Source organism: Benincasa hispida, chromosome 4 (genome assembly GCF_027475165.1).
Source record: "Benincasa hispida cultivar pf3 chromosome 4, pf3_genome.v1.1, whole genome shotgun sequence".
NCBI lineage: Eukaryota > Viridiplantae > Streptophyta > Magnoliopsida > Cucurbitales > Cucurbitaceae > Benincasa > Benincasa hispida.
The window spans coordinates 33846562-33861453 of record NC_143481.1 but is presented as its reverse complement, the minus strand read 5'-3'; the positions used below and the strand labels follow the sequence as shown (position 1 = coordinate 33861453).

Genomic DNA, 14892 nt, shown 5'->3' with positions numbered 1-14892 from the left:
TTCCTCTGTTGAGAAATCCCCAGGTGGAGAGGTTTTTCATTGGTGAAGATTTCTCAACTAGTTCTAGTTACAGTTGAGGTGGAGGCAAGTAAACGGTTAATTTTATGATTTTTTTAATGGAAAAGTCGATGAAAAAATATTTTGAAAAAAATATGAAAATAAATTATAAGAAAAAAATTGAATAAACAATAAATAGTTTGCACTTTATACTTTTTAAACAAGTTAAAATGTAAACCATTAATGATATTTTGTTTATTTTTTATATTGTTTTGAATTTTTATTGATTAATCCAATATGTTAATATCGAACTTATGGATATTCTTTTTCTTTGTGATTGCAGTATTAATAAATCATATGAAAACTGGAAAAAGGGTCCAATGGTATTTCTTTTTTAGGAAACAAAACACAACCAGTTACAGAATTATATTAGAAGACAATAACGAAACTCAAATTGATAATATTTGATGGTTGAATATTTCTAACGTGTTACATTATTTGTGTTCAATGGTAAGTAACTACTACTATAGATAAAATATACAAAGAAAGAAACATGGTTTGGCTTATCTAAAAAACTTTCACCGTAAGAATACAATGAATCAGCCTGAAGAGGCAACATAGCCAAACGAAAGAATATGAATCAGTATATGAAATATATACAACAGGAATTGGATCTTCTTGTTAAAGGTAAATCCAACACTTTTGAGGTGCCTGAAAATGGTGTATTGTTGCTCTAGATTGCTAGCTACTTGAAGAAAATGGCAGAGGGGACTAATCGCGCAGTTAAGGCATCACTTTCTTCGAAAGATCAACATACAAATATACGAAAATATCCGAAAAATCACACCTGTGATCATTAGAAGGAGTAGGCACAGGCCCCAGTCATGAAGGTCAAACCCACTTCCATTCAAAGCTCCACAGCGAGTTATCAGCCACACTCCATCATACCTGTAGAATAGAGCCTGTTATCTTAGAAAGTTTGCTCTATCAATCATTTTTGTCCACAAATAACAATTTAGTTAAAAGCTCAATCATTTTTCAGTTCGCCCTTTAGAGAAGCAAAGTTTTTTGGCGATCTAGGTTTCTTACAATTTTGTGGCAGTTCTGGATTAAGAGGAATAGTGGAGTTTTTCGACAGGTTAAGAGATCGGGGAAAAAGTTTGAGATGTGGCTAGGTTTAACCCCTCCTTATGGACGTTGGTCACTAGACTTTTTCTGTAAATATAAGCTTGGTTTTGTTCTTTTGGATTGGAGTCGTTTTCTCTCGACTCCTTTTCCGTTGGAGCGTGTTTTTTTATGTGTCATTGTATGTTTTACTTCTCTGACAAAAAAAAAGGCAGTTTCTTACCAAGAACAAAGTTCCAAGACCATTGCTTCAATTTTTAGAATTTTAACATGGCTAATAAGTCAGTTGACAGACAGCAAAACTACTAAATGGGTGATTCTAAGCATACTACAAATTTCTGTACTATCTTAAGATGGAAACCAGGATCAAGAGGAAACATGAATATGAATACTCTAAAGGGAAACTTCGGTCATACCTTTCAGCATTTGAAATCACCAATGCTTCCACAGCCCATTTGGGGTAGCAAAGATCAGACAGAGTCTTCAATGCTGAACTAGTTTGAGTCCTTGTTATAAAGAGGGTTAAAACAACAGGAAGAATGGCTGACCACTGCATAAAACAGTAGATTTTTTGTCAGTAAAAACACCAGAAATATGGAAACTCAAATCAGCAAGCTAAGAAATTGTTTATGCACTGCTTTCACTCACCAGTTGGGCTGCACCTGGCTGAAAGAGGATGGCCAAAGCGTAAGCAATGCCAGTGACACAGTACAGAAGGCAGAGTAAAACAACATAATGATCTGTAAAGGACGATCTTGGGTTTGTGAAGGAATAGAACATAGAGAGATACATCAACGGCTTAATCGCTGTATTGAAATGGTCGACCGTGTCCTTTGCGAGAAAATAAGCCAAACTGCTCATCCCGGAAGAACTCTCTCTCCAATACTCTAACTTATCCAAAGAAAATGTTCTCAAAGCTGCAATTTTTCCTAAAAGGGCTGAAATCAATGACAGAATCACAGTCAGTCATTACATATTTAGGCTCTTTATGCATGAAAAACAACGAGCAGAGGTAATAAGTATAACAGCCTTCTCATTAAGCAAATATGTTAGCATTCATTGGAAAGAAATAAATTAGGGAGGACAGGAGATGAAGCACAAAGAATTGGTGACTTACAAACTGCAATGACGGTGAAAGCATAGCCACTAACACCAAATGACTGGTCGCTCACATTTGAAATAGATCCAAGGCAAGCACCAGCAAGAAGTAAGATCAAATAATCTATTACTTGTATTTTTGAGTCCCGTAATCGCTGCTTACCAATTCTGAAAATTCATGGTTATGAAGAGACCATACGTCAGCAATTAATGATAAGAGATCATGAAAATATACAAAGGTGTAAAGCTCTGAGAACTGGATCATGAAGACTAGCTTGACTAACATATCTCAAGATCATTTTTGTTGAAGATTTCTAATTGATATTTGTTTTTCAAAATTGGAAACAAAATGAAATATAATGTACCTCCCAAGAAAATATCTGTACTGTTTAAGTATGCCAGGAGTTTTTCGATGGGACAGATCTTTGGTCTTCAAATGCATTCTTAATTTGTCATGATGCTCCTCAACATTACTTCTCATGCCCTGCCACAACTCCCCAGCTAAAGAAGGTTGTCGCTCGACAGGAACACGGTTTCTTGTTCCATTAATTTGCTCCACATCTGTTGAGCTCGTAGTGTGTCTGACTGATTTCTGCTGCAAATCTGCTGGTACTGGGTAACCATTATGAAGCAACCATCTAACAGGAAGCTCTTCATAGCTAATATCTGCATTAGGTGTCACTATACCCTCCAGAATATCAATGAAGTGATCAGGAGGGTTAACGCGCTCTGGGACATTGATTCCAAGGCCAGCAAAGTATTCTTCAACCCTCCTTGCTGGTCCATGGTAAACGGTAAAACCGCCTTTTGCAAGAAGAACCAAATCATCGAACATTTTGAATAAGGTGTAGCTGAAGAGAAAATTCGAACATTAGTAAATAAGGGACATAATCAAACAGGCAATCTAGCTAAACAGACAGTTGGAAGAATAGATTTTTGCATATGTATGGTTGGAAAAGTTACCTTGGTTGATGAACCACCATGCAGATGGTAACACCTTCAAGAGCTTCTCTCCTGAGTGCTCTAAGAAGCAGTTGGGAAGAAGAACTATCCAAACCAGACGTTGGCTCATCTAAAAGCAAAACTGAAGGCTCAATCACCATTTCTAAGCCGACATTCACCCTCTTCCTTTGACCTCCAGAGATTCCCCGCTTTTCCACTGTCCCGACCAAGGAGTTTCGCACAGTCTGGAGCCCCAAGAACTCAATAACCCTTTCAACAATGAGAACTTTATCCGCTTTGGATAAGTCCACAGAAAGCCTAATGACAATAAGTAGTCCATTATCAAAATGGTTGCAGACAGTAATGAATCTTAGCAGAAGCAAACCAAAATAATATATTGAAAAGCCACATTTACAAACCCAGACAAGTGAATATACAAATCTCTAGAAAATAAGTTTATCAATAGTTCTTGGATGAAATAGATATCAGTCTCGAACATCAAACAATATAAGTAAATTTCAACTTTGGGACTCCATAACTTTTTCTTCACCTAAGAGTAAGCAATTAAATAAGATAAATTTGAAGTAGATGAAGAAGTAAGCAAAGAGGAAAAGTTAAATACCTGCAGTTTGCACTGAACCATAGATTCTCTTCCACTGTCAAGTTCCCGTGTACGATATCATCTTGAGGCACAAAACCCATAATTCTTTTATAGGACAGAATTGATTCATTCTTTCCATTTATTAGAATAGAACCTGTAGTCTTGCATCCAATTGCTTTTCCAGCCAAAGCAGAAAGAAATGTTGTTTTTCCAGCCCCAGATGGGCCCATGACAGCAGTAATCCGGCCAGGCTTGATATTTCCAGTGACACACCTCAACAGATGCTTGTTTTTTGCTTTCAAAGTAAGGTTTAGGTCTTTAAAAGAAACTTCAATAGGAGGACGCCTTTTATTCTCAGGATTAGTTGCCATTTTAATTACACCGGAGAAAGTAAGATTCCGGTCCTCTTGTTGCTGAGCCTTTTCTTTCTCAAGTTGCACGTAAGCATACTTAAAAATCTGGCTGTGAGTGCTTGAATGCTTTCCCTTTGGCATATGTTTCTCAATACCATCTCCCCCAGATTCAAAATGAAAGCCTTCATGGCCATCAGGCTCTTTTTCAATTTCATGTATTATCCTCATGAGATCAGTCTGCTTATCTTTTCTTCCTTCTATGTGCTCAGACGAAGCCAATGACGTGGTTGGGATATGTGAAGGCGAACTTGATAAATCATCTTCTGTTTCAGATTCGGTTTGATTCAAAATCTTAAATTTTTCTGCATCCGAGTTCTTCACACGTGAAAACTTTCGTGATAGTTGAACTTGCAAACCACTAGCATGCTTTTTTGCAGCATCTTTTGCAGCTTTCCACCTTTGTTGTGCTTTTGCTGTTGCCCGAGCACTTTTTGCTGCTGCCTCCCTTGACTTAGCAAGTCTCCTCTCTCTAGCAGCGAGAACTTGGTCGGAGAAATTGTAAATTATGAGTAGCAAAGTGCTCAAAGCCACCTGCATAAGCAAATAAAGGAGCCGGCTCTTATCCCTCATGTTACCTTACTCTTACCAGAGTTGATAGTAAACTTCTCTAGTCACAGAATTACGGATGGAAAGGCAATAAAAGAAGACTTGGAAATTGAAATGAAAAGGAAAAATCGAGGAAAATATAACACAACATTTGATTTGCAATCCAGAGACTCAGATTTTCACTTGGGTAGATGGCTTACCAAAAGCATTACTCCATAAGCATGAATATTCTGATTTGTGGAGTTTGCATCACATGAAGTAAGCTTGAAGCATCCTGCAAGATGTCCAGAGTAGAATAACTAAATATCAATAATATGTCAAACGAAGATCTATGTTGTTTAGACATCTGTTGGGAAAAAATGGTTTAAGTTCAAACTTGCAAGTGTATGGACTTCAGTATAGCACTTACTATTCTGAGAAGTTGAACCCATTCTGCAGTAATATCTGCAATGGCAGCAAAATAGATAGATATGATTAGAAAGCTAGATATTCTTTGCCCTCTTAAGCACCCTAAGAAGAGTGATTAAAGAACAATGTTTGAACCAAGAAACATTGGTTTACAACAAATCAGTGCTTAGATATAGGTCAATACCCAGTATCACAAGGGAGTTTTTGGGTGCTTGTTGGACAAAATGATCCATCTGAACAGAACATCTCACTGCTACGACCAACATCAGCCCACATATTTGCTCCTCCACAGGTATGGTTCAGCCGCCCGGGCGGTAGCTGGTAAAGATATCTGCAAAAACAAGACAGTGGATAACTTCATTGTCACATTATGCTGAAGACGATACAGTAGTGGCATACAGAGTTATGTTTTGTACTTACGGTTCGCATACTCCAGTTGTCACATTCAACTTGGCAAGGGGACAATAGGATCCTAAAGGGCATGCTGTCAGATACAAAACAATACAAGATGGAAACATTGTTAGAAAGTGAGAGACTTATGCACAACCTAGGGGAGGAACAGAAGATCACAAATCAGCAACTTATAAGGGTATAAAACAAACTTTGTAAAGGATCAAAATTTACAGGGGGCAATAAAAATGATGAACTTTCTATTTTTGAAAAAAAAGATATTCAATATTATTAAATCACTGATTGACCCAAAATTTTAAGTTGATGGGTGAAAGTAAATTTAATATTATATCATCTAACACTCCCCCTCACGTGTAGGCTTGAAATATGTAGAATATCCAACAAGTGGAAATCAATATTAATCGGGGAGGAAATAACATTGCGGAGGTTTGGATACTAGACCTCATGGACCACCTGGGATTTGAACACAAGACCTCCTAAACCATCTTAAATCACCGATTGACCCAAAAGTTTAAGTTGATGGGTGAAGGTAAATTTACTATTGTATCATTTAACAAGTATGCATTAGACAAGACACTTCAGAGCAACATATAAATTATACTGTCAATGGTGAATAGCAAGCAATTATTGATCTAAATACTTACGTATCATGCATGTAAGACCCTGAGGACAAAAGAAACCCTCACAACAAGGTTGGCAATCTTGCATTCTTGAAGGGATTTGCTGGGAATTACTAAGTTCGATGTGCTGATCAGGACCGACACTGCATGCCCATCCTGGCTCACAACCAGAAGCCCATGATGTCAAATTACAATTCTTGTTAAGTTTCAAGAAGGAACCACTTGCAGGATTTTGAAGAATGATACTGTCAAAGTAAAAGTTGATTTCTGCTGCAGTACACAGACGCTTTGTGAAATCTCCTGTTGCAAAACCAACACAAGATAGAAATCAGTACCATGTAACTGAAGCTAATTATTACAAAATGAAATATTTCCCTTTTTCTTTTTTCTTTTCTTTCCACTTAAGGATTACTCATACCATTGGTCTTCTGTAGGCAAGAAGACAAGAACTCCAGGTTAGAGGAAAAGTTAAACGCTTTGTTCCAATCAGCATTCCTAAAAAAACATAAAACCATCCAAGTTTCAGACTGAATGAAAATCGAAGGAAAATGAAAGGGGTATTACAACACTTAAATTTGGTTGTTCAGAACTAAACTAAGAATCATTAAGGCCACGCTTGGTAACCATTTTCGTTTCTTGTTTTTGGTTTTTTGAAAATTAAGACTATTTTCTCCCAATTTCTTACCATGATTTGAATCTTTCTTAAATATAAGAATTGAACAATTAACCAAATTTCAAAAACAAAAACAGCTTTTTTAAACCACCTACCAAAAACCAAAACCAAATAGTTATCAACCGTGGTCCGAGCTAAAGAGGAAAAAAAAACTCCTAGCTCAAGATTTCATAATGGAACTTCATAAGACTCCTAAAAATACAAAAATGAGTAAAGTGCAAACCAAGATTCCACTTCTTCCCTCAAATTCTCAATAACCAAACGGAGAAAAGAATTGAAAGGACAGGGATTGAAACGAAAAACTCACGTATCCCTGGAGCAAAAACGGAAGCGGCTACTGAGTTCTGTGTTGATGATTGAACTCAAATTGGAGAGCTGACCATTGGCCATGGACAAGATAAATGGAAGTGCTGCGGGGCTAGCAAGCTGATTGGCATCCACGTTCTGGCTGTAAACAAACTGATCCCAGCTCAATCCCACAAGAACTAAAACAAAGAAACCAAAAGAAATTCTGGGGTTCTTCAAGTTCATAGCTTTAGAAGTAATATGAAGAAATGAAGCAAAAAAATTGAAGTAAGAAGGGAAATATAAAGATCTAAGGAAAAAGGAGAAATGGGTTTTGTAGAATGGAGTTTGAAAAGCTCAACGACCATATTTTTCATGGCCGTCAGAGGTCAAAGGAGGAAAGTTTGGTGAGAAAGACAATGACAAAGAAGATGGGCAACGTGGGGTCACGAAGGAGGCTGTTGTAAGTTTTTTCAGGTAAACAATTTGCCATTAGGGGGAATTTTAGACGCCAATTTGACGGACTTGGTCTTCACCTTTGGATTGTGAATATAACTAAAGCCGCCATTTGATTGATATCAATGCTAATAAGCAGCTTCCTGTTTTCAATTAGGTGAATTTTTGCAAAGAGTAATGGATTTGAAAAGGAAAATGGGATGATTTAGGCATTTGAATCTTCAACTTTATAGCAATAAATAGAGATATTAACCATTGAGTCACGCTTGTATGATTGAAAATAGATGAGTTTTTTTGTCTACACGATACAGAAACATAAAATCTTCATTTCTTTTACTAAGAAAAAGTTAGTTCTTTGTTCTGAAAAGTTGTTTTTTCAGATTTTGTTCTCCCCCTCATTCGTGCTGACGAGATTTGGGAGTAGTGGGTTTTCGTCATTTGTTATTGTTCGTTGTTGGCCTAAGAAAAACAAAAAATACCAACTTGAATATCTTGTTCTTAATATTCTCGTTTCATTTATTAACCTAAGCATAACTTAACTGACTTAGTAAGCATAGAACTTCAACAGAGGTCAAATGTTCAAATTTCTCTATTTTTTAATTAAAAAGTATTTTGTTTTCTTTTTTCAGTTTCTTTACAATTTTTTTCTCCCTCTCAATTTTGAACCATTTCTATTTCTAATGATGTCTAAACCTCCATCACAAAAAGAAGATAAATGAGAAGAAGAGAGCTGGGAGAAGAACAAGACAGTAAACTTTTGTTAAGATTTTCAGCATTGGCATAAAAATACAGAGAAAATAAACACAAGAAATTGAGCACATTGTTAAAAGAAAAGTGACATTGCAATAGTCTATTAATTCAAGAGCAAATAATGAAGTTGTAGGCTTCGTAATCTCTTTGTAGATACTTTATTTTATAAGTAACAAAAAGATAGGAAACAAAGTCAAAGCCAGCATAGATCAACTAACATCTATAGATGTGTAAGTGAATAGTCTTGTGGTTCAAATCTCTTACTTCTAATGTACTTTGAAAAAAAAAAAAAAAAAAAAGACCTTCTTCGTAGTCCTCACGTAAGTGCATAGTTAGAGTCGAATAGTTTGCATTAATTTTCATCCATAAGTTTTTCAATTTGGATCTATTAGAAATTTTCTAACACAAACTTAAGAGATAAATTGGAAGTTCCATCTTTCATGTCACTTTCTATTCTCTCTCCCACCATTTGAAAAGTATTTGTATTTGAAAATTATACTGAGGTCATGTTTATCCAATGAAGACGTAATGAATCAATAGTAATGTAAAAAGTTAGTCCTATTTGATTACTTTTGGTGTTGTTTACTTGTGTTCTGCACCCGTATTGACAGTTGGGGCCCACTTCTAAATCTATAATAAAAAATGCAAAGTGATTGATGAGTAGAGATTGTTCAATTTAATTGCGTCTGAAAATTATGTCATATCGTTATTGAAAATAAGAAAGGAGTTGACTACTACGAGATAACTATGCTGCCTATAATATTACAACGTTCCACACAGTTATTACAAGAAATAATCAAGAGATAAATGAACACAAGAGATTGGTGACCCAATTCAGTGTAAACACCTATGTTTAGGGAGCAATGTGCTCAGGAAATATAACTTCACTAATATCAATGATAAGCAATTACAACGTAATACTTATATGCAATGATTACTGTGACTCCCAAACAGCTTTATCACCCAACCACATACATTGACTTCCCCTAGATTTGAGACTCCCCCTCACAGAAACTTAGGCTCCTCCTAAGTAATAGTATTAGTGAAGAATGACTTGAGCTCACTATGTGAATCCCTTCTCAAATGGATTACGATACACAGAAAGTAAATAGATCAGAGTATGTCTCCAAAGGATGCAACTCTCTCCTTCTTACATGATCGATACACTTTCAATATTTCTCTCGTAAAGACACAACAACCAACTTGAACCAAATGACTAATTTTCCTATAAATATGCATAGTGAAAACACATACGAGTAATCCTAACTTCCACAGCAGTTGCACACTGAAAAGGGAAAATAATCTACAAATAATGATGCAAAAGGAAAAATCCATTCTACAGAATCTGCGTTTCCATAGAACATCCCTTCACTAGAAAACCACAAATGCAGAGACAACTCAAATAACATATGTGATACTTAAATAAATATTATAAGCCACATAATATTTAATAGTTACTATTACCATTATTGTTATTATTCCAGAGAAAAAATTATGAATTTTAACATTTTTATTATTATCATTACCATTACCGTTTGACTATCAGAGATAACGATAATAGTAATAGTAAATGTGACAAGATTTATAGAAAAAAAATACATTTTAGATCCTTGAATTTTCAAAAATGTGTACAATTGGTTCTTAATGTTTTAAATTGATCATTTTAGTTCCTCGATTTTTAAGAATAGTTTTAAAGGGTCTCTCAAGCTAATAAAATTTAAACATAATATTGACTAACGTGGTAAGATGAGTTGGAAAAAAAAAAAAAAAAAATCTAATGGTTCCTTCATTTCTCTCTCCTCCCTCACCATCTTCTCCTTAGTTTCTGTCATTTTTCAACCCAAATATAATTTATAGGACTTCCCTCCATATTATTATTATAATTATTTTATTTTAGAGAAACTACATTTTCATCATATTAGGAAAAATAAAATACCTGCCCCATGGATGATACAACATTAACCAACCAATTGAACTATAACTCATCCCAGAATATTATGTTGATGAATATAAAAGAGTCTGTTCAGCTCAAAGGTATTTTTTCTAACTCATTTTGCCACATCATCCATGTAGTCAACATTATGTTTAAATTTGGTCTTTTAAACCTATTCTTGAAAATCAAAGGACTAAAATGACCCATTTGAAATATTAAGGACTAAATGTACACATTCTTGAAAACTCATGTACCAAAAAGATATTTTTCTTAAATTTATAATTCTAAATAAACGTAATCAAAAGTAATTTAATTATATTTACGTGATAAACGTGATCTTTCAAAAGGCTTCTTCTAAAATTTGGTGTTTGTCCGAGAAAGTTTGTTGGAGAACATCTTATGATTTGAAATTGAGAGGAATGATTTAAATATTTTCTCTTTTCGTTGGAACAAGAAATATTTAAAATGAATATACTTAAATTTTTCTATTTGAATGGTAATCCAAAAAAGGAAGTATTCACACATATAGGCTTTTAGTTATGAATTATTAATTAAAAAAATGAAAATACGATAAAGTTAAATAAATTATTAGCTTCTAAACCCTATAAATCTGACAAAATATATTAAGCAAAAATTTTAAATAAAAAATACTTGGAGTCATTTAAAATTTAAAATTAACAGAATTCATTAAAATCTATTATGTTTTTCAAATTTATCTAAATGCAAAGCACCCTAAGCATAACGGTATTTTTTTATAATGATTTTGAAGGTTAAAAACACTATATTTTCATATTCAAAATCACTCTAAAACATGATTGTAATGGTTCAAAATAAATTTTGATAGTTTAAAAATTTGCATCTAAAAATATAAAATCAAACATTAAATTAGTTTTGAAAGATTAATTAAAGACATATTTTAGTGAATTTGAACATAACCAAAATGATTTAATCACTATCAAATAAGCTCAACTTAAATGAAGTAAGCGCTTCAAATATTTATACCTCTTCATCACATCTTGTCTACAACATTAATATATTTTCAGTTCATCATTTTGTATCCTTTTGCTAGTTATAACTTACAACAAATATTCGATCTATTTTTAATTTTAAATCAGATTGTTTAAATATTGCATGATTGAACATTTAGATGATTAAATTTATAATTCCCTACAATTTGATGAAAAAAAAATCTTAAATTCAACTTAGCATCTTGAAACATTTCTATCTAATTTGATGAACCTCAATAATATATTATATAACTTGATAGAGATCATCAAGTTGAGGGGTCATGGAGAGAAATAGCATCAAGAATTCAATAAATGATTGAAAATAAATACACATATAATTTCTTCTGAATTAAAAAAAATACATATATAATATATAATATTTTACCACTTTCTTCAAACCTCTTTAAATGCAATCTCTAATCATTTGGCCAATTGGTTGGATATATGTCTATTCTTGTTTTCATACAGCCTGTTTCATGCCATGCCTCTCTTCCTTTTCCTATTTGAATTGAACCTTTATTTACGGAATCTTAAGACTTTTATTAAATGTTCTTCCAAAACATTCTTTCTAAATTAGTAAATTTCTTGGAGTTCTTGATATGTTCCACATTCTCTTCATCATTTTTTTACCATCTCAAATTAGATTCCATATTGAAATTACGATCTGTTTGATAATCATTTGGGTCTTATTTGATAACCATTTCGTTTTTGTTTTTGAAAATTAAGTTTATTTTCTCCACATTTCTTTCAATGATTTGCATCGTTCTTTAGTATAATGGTTGTGTTCTTAGCCAAATTAAAAAAAAAAAAAAAAAACAAATTTTAAAAGCTTTTTTTTTTCTTTTTTTAGTTTTCAAAATTTAGCTTGATTTTTTAAATTATGGTAAAAAGTAGACAATAAAAGAAACAATTTGGAGGTGAAAGTATATATAGGTTTAATGTTTAAAAATAAAAAAACAAAAAATCAAATGGTGACCAAACGGGACTTTGAGTTTTGATTTTTTGTATTTTATTTTTGAAAATTTATTTTTGGTTTTTGATTTCAAAAAACAAAATCCATACACCTTTCGTAACTGTTTTTGGGTTTCTGTTTTTAAAAATAAAGAACTAACAACATATTTAGTAGTTGTTTTTAGTTTTCTGTTCTTTTAATTGAATAACTAAAATCAATTTGGATGACATTTTTAGTTTTATGAAAACAAAACCAATTTTGTTTTGCCATATTTTTCATCTAACATATATAACTATACGGTAATATTTTTTTAAAAAAAATCCATGTTGATAAAACAATATCGATATTTTTAAATGTACTGATTGATTACAAATAAAATGAAGAATAAATATATCGACAAAATACACGAAAATGATTTTATTTTTATAGAAGAATAAAGAAATGATGAAAACAATTAAAATATAATTAAAAAAAAAAAGCAGAAAATTTTTGCAAATCCTAGGATTCGAACTTGGGCTTGAAAAGTGGCCAAAAGCCTTATTTTAGAAATTTAATCTTTTTAAAATTTAAAAAACAAACCCGTATTTCAAAAATTAAAAACTAAAACTCAAAATGCAATTAGTTATCAAATTACTTAAATTGTAAGATTCTAGGTGAAATTACAAGTTTAATTTACATATTTTTAAGCATTGTGTTTATTTATTCCTTAAACTTTAAAAAAGTACTTAGGAGTTCTTGAGCTTTCCATTATACATCCAACAAGATTTAAATAAATCCATGAATTTTCTATTTTATGATTAATAAATCCCTAATCCATTTAACATTTTCTTAAAATTTATGAATGTGCCAAACAAAAAATTGAAACCTTAAAGTTTAATTAGACATAAATTCAACTTTATATTTAATTATACATTATTTTTTTATAAAATAAATATACTAAAGAGACCTTTTTAAATATAAAAAAAATTAAATATCTATGCTTTATATAAAAAGTTCTAAAAATACAAAACACTTTTAGACTTTTTACTATAAAGTCTAAATATTTTTTTAGATTTTTCTATTTATAAGAATTTTCTTATACCCCTAAAGCTTATTAAACACAATTTTATAAAAATGGAAATGAAAGTTTTTTAGATTATTAAACATATAATTTAAAATTCAAGAGACTTATTCACCATCCTTTTAAAGTTCGAAAATTAAATAAGGTATATGATTAATTTTGCATCAAGAAAAAAGTGGACAGGTATAAGAATATCCATTTTTAATTTTTCTAAAAGAAGATATATAGTTAGAAGAAAAGATTAAAATGTCAAAAATCTCAATTTATAGAATAGAAATACAATGTCGCACATCAATGTATATTTTTGGAAAAAATTATAAAAAATCATCAAGTTAGTAAACAAATATTCTATGCTTTTAAAACAAATTAAAATATTATTATTTATATTACATTTACATTAATAACATTTTATTGTTTTTTTTTTTCATGTTTCATAATTTTTATGTTGAATTCATAAAAATATAAAATTATAAAATATTGTCAAATGTAAATTAGTATTAGAAGGCTAAAAGAAGAAGTATAATTAGGTGCATATCATAGTGCACCATCATTATATTATTCACACAAATGCCAATCACAAGTTGCCACTGGTCAAGTTTGTATTTTTTTTAAAAAAAAAATAATTTTGTTTATATATTTTTCCTTTGTGATTAAAGGCATACTTGTTCCACACCAACGGTTGCTCCTAAGGACCTGTTTGTTTCATAGGTTATGCAATATCTTTAATATCCTTATTTGTTTGGTACGATTTAACTTTTCGAAATTTAGGATATTATTATTGAGGAAGTCTTTAGGGGTGTGTTTGGTATGTGATAAAAGTAGAGAGTTGAGTTGAGTTGAGTTGGTAATTATTATCTGGAAAGTTAAATTGTCTGTATTTGTTTGCAGAGTTAAGTTGAGTTGGTAATTATTGTCTATGTTTGTTGTGCAGAGTTGAGTTGAGTTGAGTTGGAGGATCTTATGCAGTTTTTTTTGTGAATGAGATTAGTTCTATTTTTTTTGTTTGTTTTTTTTATTTCATTCTTTTATTTTTTTAGTTTTATGTTTTGCTATTATTGATTAATTTTCAAATATACACATATTTTCTCAAATCATTTTTGACATAAATTGGACAATCTCAATTTTTTTTCTCAATTTGTAGAACATAATATATTATTTTCATATATTCTTTTCAAAAACTGTAATAATTCTAATTCTCTTCAATCGATAAAACATACCAACAAGATATATTTCATATTGCTGCTCAATTAATTGGTATATTGTATATTGTATGTATATATATTGAAGGTAATTATTCCAATTACTAATTGGTATATTGTATGTATATATTGAATCTTGCTAACTTAACTTTATTATTTCACATATCATACCGTTTATTTTTATATAATATGGATAATATATTTAGGGATGCAAAGATTTTGGAAGTGAGAAAGAAAAGAAAATAGAATCCAAAGGTTTGACGATAAAAAAAAAAAATAGATCTGAATCCAAACGGCAAAGATGGGAAGAGAGAAAGAAATGAAAATATATTGATTTTTACGGTTAGTTTTGAGGGATAAAAAAGGGGAGTTTTGAGTGTGTAAAAAATGGGTTTTAATAATCCATAGGTTTGACG

General features: G+C 31.7%; 1 protein-coding gene across 1 annotated transcript; it reads right to left on the bottom strand.

The window, feature by feature from the left end:
- Positions 1 to 442: 442 nt before the first annotated feature.
- Positions 443 to 7786, bottom strand: LOC120076549 (ABC transporter G family member 24-like). The gene is made up of 14 exons (XM_039030409.2): positions 7142 to 7786; positions 6580 to 6656; positions 6186 to 6461; positions 5551 to 5614; positions 5315 to 5461; positions 5132 to 5166; positions 4923 to 4996; positions 3785 to 4707; positions 3184 to 3480; positions 2586 to 3071; positions 2240 to 2388; positions 1771 to 2060; positions 1539 to 1672; positions 443 to 945 (listed from the first exon to the last, which is right to left on the bottom strand). The coding sequence occupies exons 1-14, from the start codon at positions 7363 to 7365 to the stop codon at positions 789 to 791; spliced, it is 3333 nt and encodes a 1110-aa protein (XP_038886337.2). The 5' UTR covers positions 7366 to 7786; the 3' UTR covers positions 443 to 788.
- Positions 7787 to 14892: the final 7106 nt, after the last annotated feature.

Bases quoted from the DNA above. Each gene is read 5' to 3' on its own strand.
- LOC120076549 (XM_039030409.2), bottom strand. From the start codon at position 7,365: ATGAACTTGAAGAACCCCAGAATTTCTTTTGGTTTCTTTGTTTTAGTT. The intron at 4,997-5,131 runs GTAAGTGCTATA...GACATCTTGCAG, and splicing joins GGGTTCAACTTCTCAGAATA to GATGCTTCAAGCTTACTTCA. The intron at 3,481-3,784 runs GTATTTAACTTT...TATTGTCATTAG, and splicing joins TGGTTCAGTGCAAACTGCAG to GCTTTCTGTGGACTTATCCA.